This window comes from Phycodurus eques, chromosome 19 (assembly GCF_024500275.1).
Source record: "Phycodurus eques isolate BA_2022a chromosome 19, UOR_Pequ_1.1, whole genome shotgun sequence".
Lineage (NCBI taxonomy): Eukaryota > Metazoa > Chordata > Actinopteri > Syngnathiformes > Syngnathidae > Phycodurus > Phycodurus eques.
The window spans coordinates 3,244,856-3,252,316 of NC_084543.1; the positions used below are offsets into that span (position 1 = coordinate 3,244,856).

The 7,461-nt window shown below is 43.8% G+C and overlaps 1 protein-coding gene across 1 annotated transcript; it reads right to left on the reverse strand.

Annotated features, from left to right (window-relative positions):
• Positions 1-210: 210 nt before the first annotated feature.
• On the reverse strand, positions 211-2,876 carry ormdl3 (ORMDL sphingolipid biosynthesis regulator 3). Its single transcript, XM_061706274.1, has 4 exons — positions 2,662-2,876; positions 1,484-1,678; positions 972-1,123; positions 211-802 (listed from the first exon to the last, which is right to left on the reverse strand). Exons 2-4 carry the CDS (start codon positions 1,655-1,657, stop codon positions 667-669), a joined length of 462 nt encoding a protein of 153 aa, XP_061562258.1. The 5' UTR covers positions 1,658-1,678; positions 2,662-2,876; the 3' UTR covers positions 211-666.
• Positions 2,877-7,461: the final 4,585 nt, after the last annotated feature.

A 7,461-nucleotide genomic window follows, 5' to 3' on the forward strand; every position in this document is an offset into this window, starting at 1 on the left:
CTTTCACTCCAACGCCACCGTGCTGCCTAGAACATTTACTAACGATGCAAATTGATACAACAACGAATACAGTTGAACAGAACGCATATTACCTGGGACCGGCTGGTGACCAGTCACGGGCACACTCCACCTCTCGCCCGAGTCACCCATCACCCTGATGAGGCCAAGCGCTATAGAGAACGGATGAATCGATGGATGCAGGACAAATATGACACTTGACAACAGTGAGTTTGAAAAATACTGTATATATTTAGAATATTTTTACACAGGATCACATGACCACTTGCTAACAACCTTCATTGTGAACAAATCTTCCATTTCAGCCCTTTTAATGGCGGCAGCAGGTACGCCGAAACAAACAAGAACAACAATATTAACAATAAATATGAAATGTCAACAGTAAATGCGACAAAAGCGAGCGTAGCAGCGAGTGGACCACACACTGATGCATGCTGGGAAACTCCTCTACTGGCAGTACCGGGCGGAGAGGATCCCGACTACCCCCACCGGCTCATCGGAGAAACGTACGGTAACATGCTAACTAGCATCTAATCCCGTCCGAACGCTTCCAGTCTGAAAGTCAACAACATTCTCACGCTTTGTCCTCTGAGCAGGCGTCTCTTCTGGGGGACGCACTCCGAGAAGATGGCAGCGTGGCCGCCGCGGTCAGTACTTATTGATCCCGAAGAGACGGACGCCGTGCAGCTGCGGCAGCTTGGGAATGAGAACGGTGAGCAGCGACACCGTGTTGACCACAAAGTGCACGCGGTCGTATTTGGTGTAAAAGCTGGTGAGGATGTACCTGTGCCATACACACGGAAGAGCAACCCAATTAGCCATTGACATGTGGTCATGCGGAATTTAGTGTTGATAGAATACAATTTAGAACGCACATTTGATCTGACAAAGACAAAAACATACTGTAATAACGTACTTAAACAGAATGCAAATAATTACACGTTGCTTCTTACAGGACGATGGGCGTGATGGTGAGGAACTTGCGCGAGGCGGTGAACTGCACGCCGTAGTCCATCTGCTCCCAGTGAGTGAGGAGGCGGGCCTTGCCTTGGTCGGGGGTCTCGAAGGGCGTCCCTTTGACCGTGTGCAGGAGCAGGTACATGCACTGCGGCGCACAAGACAAACACATGATCAGTAGAGGACTTCAAATAATATTTTTTTTTTCACCAAAATATGATTTTAAATAGAGTTTTCCACTTCTCTTATAGAAAATGTAAATGACACTGAAATTGTTCAAAAAAAGGTTTTGCTTTTTTCCTTGGAAAGAAATTTCACTTTTTTCCAAAAGATGGGGGTCACATAGAACTATTCTTACTTTAAAAAAAAAAAATGAAATGAAGATAACATTACATACAGTCTAGACACCGTTAGTGGCAAACAAATAATAATAATAATTAAAAAAAAAGATTATTGTTATTTTTAAAACATCATGATGTTGGATGAATGATGACGTGCGCCCGCCTACTAGGTTGTGGATGAGGTTAGTAAGGGTCCACACAACGGGCACGCTGGCGAAGGGGATGCTGAGCAGGATGACGTGCAGCAGGCCGATGCCTAGGATGTACGACAGCCACATGCCGCGGCTGTTCATCACGCGAGTGTTGGGGTTCACCTCGCTGTGTGCCGTACCCACATTCATGGCGGACACACCGGCTGCCACCTAAACAGTCAAAATAGGAATCGTCACAACCTCCATTTTCAGAGCCTGGACAGCTCAGCCGGAGCATTAGCCTTCCATTTTCTATCCAGCTTGTCCCCATTAGGGGCACGGGTGAGCTGGAAATGATCCCTGCTATCTTAGGCGATAAGGGACTCCATAGACTGGTCGACAATCAGTCCAAGGGCACATATGATGCACTCAAATATAGAAATACTAATGCATATGTTCAAACGTATCAAATAACAGATTGATGGGGAAAATGAATGGTGTTAGGAATGTGCTAATGACTACAGCATAACTGGACATGAAAAATCATTTTCACGTCATGTCTGGCTGGATTTTTGCTCAATACTACAGTGCATTTAAATACTGGTATACTTCATACAAATGACTCTGTATACATTTGTACTCTACTGGTCCTAGTTTTTTTAGATTCACCAGGAAAGGGGTGAGTGTTGTGTTGAAACCCATATCTTCCACGGGTGTGACAAAAGTATGGGTGTTGAAAGGTGTGGGTATTGAAAGCAGTCTTCAATGAACTTAACATTCATATTTTTAGATTTTGGAAACCAGGTGAAGTACTGGAAGAAGAAAAAAACAGGAGCACTGGGGGAACATGCAAACTGCACACAGGAAGGTCAGAACTTCGAGGCAGATGTGCTAACCACTTGCGTAGAAAATATGACTCAAAATGCCAAAAATATATATGACAAAGAGTCCGAGTAGATTATTTATATACCGTCCTTTGTTGTAATGATTATTATGACTACGGCGCAGGGCATCTTCCTAAAGTGAAAGTAATAATTAGTCACGCCAGCCAATCAGAAGGCAGGTTTTAAGGTGCCCACGTAACATTACTAAAGTTAAACAAGCGACCTCTGACCCGGAGACCAACGCGGAAGTAAACAATAGCCAGCTAGCTAAAAAGGCTACAGCCTCCTTAGCTCATCACAAATGAGAGGAAAAATGGTTCCGACACCGACCTGAGCAGGTTCGAGCGGTCCGTTATCCTGGCGAGGCTCTCGCTTACGGAAAAACCGCTTGCATCTTCGCGGCGCCCAGAGCAAATACTTAAAAAATGCAAACTTGACTACTCAGAAGACGCAAACACGGCCGCTTCTTTTCAGTCGTCTTTCGCAGCAGCTGACAACACGGCGCCGTTTAAAGGCTTGACGTAATCTCTACTCGCCTCCGCACCACGGTCGGTCTCGGCCTCCAAGGTTCCGCCCACCAGGAGCTTTGCACCCTCGGGATTGGTCGGCTGGAGTCACGCGGGTAACACGGGCCAATCACGGAGTGCGTATAAATCCACGGAAGACGCCTCATTGAACGGGTTGAGTGTTGGCCCGTTGCTGCTATACGTCAGCGCGTCTGCCATATTGGATGTGGCATAAACCGATGCAGGTACTGTACTTCACAACGCGACGACATAGGAAGTGCACAAAGTTAATGCCGCTCATTCAGGCACTCACCCAAACAGCACTACATTTGGGAAAGAAAGTTGCCAAAAACAACGTATGTGGAAGCGCAACTGAATTCAGGAAAAATATTTAGTGGGACTAAATCGCATTATCCCAATAAAGCAAATTAATTGCAGCACAGTGCACGAGTTGTTAGTTTAGCTTGTTTGTTTCTCAGTTCTGAGGTTCTGGTGGACATTCCATTGTTTGTCTACATGTGCCCTGACATTGTCGGGCAACCAGTTCATTGTTTTCTCGGGATGGGTGAGTACCGATATTAGGTAGTGGCATGGGGCCGATACCGGCCTTATTTCAAAGTATCAGGCACCCGTGAAGGTTGCCGATATTAGCCACTGATACTAAAGGCAAAAAAATCTGACATCAAGTAACTCCTCCTCACCAGTAGTTGGTGCTACACTGCGGTGGTTTGACACATCGGTGAATCATCATGTGCGTCAGAAAGAGAGTTTTTTTGTTTGCAATTATCTGTCATTGTCGTAATTTGAAATTTTCTGCATCAAAAGTACTAGCGGTATCGGTACTTGATATTGGTGAGCACTCAAGAGTGAATACTCGTACTGGTATCGGTCTGAAAAAAAGGGCTATAGGATGTCCCTAAACTGGCTGCCAACCAGTATGTAGCACTGAAAAGTATAAAAAGTGTTGATATCTGGCTCTCAGGTTCACACTTGATCCGAGCACACAAAAGGGAGGCCTGGTGCAACCTCGCCGGAGGGGAGAAAAAAAAATGAAAACAACAAAAAAGATGAGTGACAGCTGATAGTCTGCTTCCAACATCAAAGAGAAACAGTGTCATGTTCCAGATAAGCACAAATTCAGGCCCGCGGTAGCCTCAGGCCAAAGGTCGACTGTGTTCTGCTGGCATGCGATGTCATGTGACACCAGCACCGGCAAACAAGTCAGAGCCTTGGGCACCGTGGCGGCGTCGAACGTCACACATCTGAGCTGTGTGTGTGTGTGTGTGTGTCTGTGTGGCGGTGAAACATTGAAGTCAGAACAATGTTTGTTTTAGGGTTGTTGTTTTTTTTGGAAACATTACAGTGATTCCCTAACGCTTCCTGAGGCAACATTTGCCCGTAGCAGACAGCACTTGTTTTGGTTCTGAATTTCACCATACTGTGACGTCACAATTCAGCCCAATGGTTGTCAAGACAGATCCGCCCCTAAAATGAACCAATTGGCAAGAAATAGGTTGGAAAAATATTTTGATGAAAGCGAGCCGCACACAGGTTATTAAAACACATGGGAACAGTTTTAAATTGTGGGGGGGGGGAATAAATAGTCAAGTTTATTTGCAAGTTTATTTTTTATTTTTTTGCGAGTGGGGCATTCCAGCGTGCTGGAGCCCGAATAGAAAATGCCGGAGGGTCTTGCGGACATCTTTCTGGCTCTCGGAGTCGCCGCGAGACTGGCGTTTCGCGAGCTTAAGTTTCGGGACAGAACAACCCATGTCATATTTTGGGAGGAAGTAACAGGACCTTAAAATCGCATCTCAAGGAATATGATCCAACTTTCTCGTACTAACTGCTGACTTTTAATACAAGACACCAGATACTAGAATCATATATCATCTTTTGAGTCTGATTATAACTAATCTGAATGAACCTTTCAGAAATGTTCGTTCCAATAACTAATTTTAAGAGGCCTTAATGTATTTTTTGTATTGTTTTTGATTGCTTAAGTGTTGTTCTGTTTAACCAGCAGATGTCACCGCGGACACACTTTCAACAGTCAACTTTTCACAGTTCACATGGAGTGTTGGGTGTCTTCAAATTAGGATCTTCACACACAAATATCACACACAACGAACGCACACACAGACCCACGTTTTGTACAAAGTGACAAAATGTCAAAGGTGCATTTTGTCACTTTTTTTTTTTTAAACTACAAATAGGTCATGATAATAAAGTGATCGCTATAAACTCAAATGAAAACAATTCTCATTGCTGTCCAATAAAATCCAGCTACACATTTTGGAATTGTTTTCAGAAAATCTCTTCTTTTTTTTTCATGCTTCTGAAAATCACCCCCCCCCCCAAAAAATAGTAGTTAGTAATAGTAGTTGTTTTTAAAAATTAACAAAAATATTTTAGAAAATTAAACCAAGAAAATTAACAAAATGTTCGTTTCAGACTTTGTTGTTGTTGTTGTTTTGCGAGGAGGAGAGGTTGTTTTAGAAAAAAAAAAAAACCTCTTTGTTTGTCTTTTACAAATTGTTTGTTTCTGAAAATAAAACAAAAATATGCTTCAGAAAATTATCAAAAATATTTATGTGCATTTAAAAAAAATAAAATGTTTTCTATACTTCAGAAAATTACACAGTGTTGTAAAGAAAATGAATTTAAATATCTTATGGATATTTCAGAAAAAAATCTGTTTCAGAAATTTTGCAAAAATGGTTTGTTTTTCAGAAAATTACAAATAATTCTGTACATTAAAAAAATGGTTTCAGAAAATGTACATTTTTTTCTGTTTTAGAAAATGTTTTGAAAAAATGTTTGGTTCAAAAAATTAACAATTATGTTTTGTACATTTCAGAAAATGAACGCAAAAATGTTTATTGACAAAATGAGGACAAAAAAAAAAAAAAAAAGGTTTGTTTCACAAAACTAAAACCTAAACTAAACCTTCACCTAAGTAATGTTTGTTGCAGTTATGTGAGATACATAAATCTTACCTGCCCCGCCGGTGAGCGGCCCCCTCCTGTCGGCGGGCCGAGGGGGCGGACTTGCGACCCGGGCCGGGTTGTGATGTGCCAGGGGGCCTGGAGCTGGAAAAGGCTGATGATGCGGGGAGTCCATTATTGGGCCCGGAGGAAGCGGAGGATTAGAACGGCAAAGAATTTCAATAAAAGAAGTGTCTGTTTCGGGGGGGGGGGGGGGGGGGGGGGGGGGGCAGGGAGAGGTTGGTGGGGGGTGGGGGATTCCCCTCATTGTCCCGGCGGTGATTGAGCGCAAGAGGAGGGGAGTGGGCCGGCATTGTGCTCGCTGCTTCTGTGAAGGTGCTGCTTATTAGGGGGGATGGCTGATGAGGGGGCTTCTGGGTTGTGTGGGTGGGGGGGCTGTTGACTCTTCATCTTGTATGAACAAAGTCTGTGGCATGTAGCCCCCCTTCTGTCCCGCTGTCCTGGAACCCCTTGTTTACGAGTGCCATGAATCTCCCCCCCCCCCCCCCCCCCCCCCCCAGACACACACACACACACACACGCCCTTCTCAACGACACTAACCTGCACCGCCGCACTTTGTGGGGTTTAAGTGGCCTTTAATTAGGACGCCTCAGTGTCCGGCTGAAGAGCGGCCCACCGTCCCAGTGGGACGCACACACACGCACACACACGGGATGGAGTGTTTGCCGCTCTCATGAAAAGGGTTTCTTTTGGCCCAAGAGTTCTTGTCCCTCTTTGTCCCCGCCTCTTAAAAGAGAATCTCGACAAAAGGCGTCGATATGATCCCCCCCTCGCAAAACATTTCCAGGACGTGTCGCACGGGAACTCTACAAAAGCTTTAAAAAAAAAAAAGATAATCAAAATACGATTAACGGGGTGACCTGGGTACTGGGCACTTCATTAGGTACGCCGTGGAATGACATCCAGTATCAAAAAAAAGGGTCTTTATGGATAATGCTCATTTTTCATGTCAATGACTGAAGGATATTCATTTTTGTTTATGACCATATTCCCGTGATGTGTTAGCATTAAGCTAACGTAAATTACGGCAAAGTCATGTGGTTGTTTGAAATACACAACATGTAATTCGTCTTTGTGGAGTTTGACAGCACACTTCAACGGGGAGCGCCAAGAAGCGGCTTGAGGCCGAGCGAGCCTGGTTATTGCTGCATGTGTACCTAATAAAGTGGCCGGTGAGTGTGTTCCAGTATCTTAGTCTAAAAAGAGTCCAGTTCGATGGAAGTGGACCAATGACCATCCTTTTTTTTTTGTTTTTTAAATGGACATGACAATGACTAAGTCTAAGTGCTATCGCAGGCGGCCAAGTCGTGTGATTTACGAGCGGCATAAAAACTCTTTTTGGGCCCCCGTCCGATCGGCAGCGGGGAAGATGCCGCGAACCTTCCAGGAGAAGAAGAAGAAAAAAATTAAATTAAATAAATAATAATAATATATATATCACTGCAAAAACTCAAAACTCTTACCAAGAATATTTGTCTTACTTCGAGGCAAAAGTCTCAAAACTAATCTGATTACACTTAAAATAAGACTTTTTTTTTTTTTTTTTTTTTACTCCAGGGGCAATTTTTCTTCTTCTACTTAATTCAAGTCAAACTTCGCTTCCAGGCCACAGTAA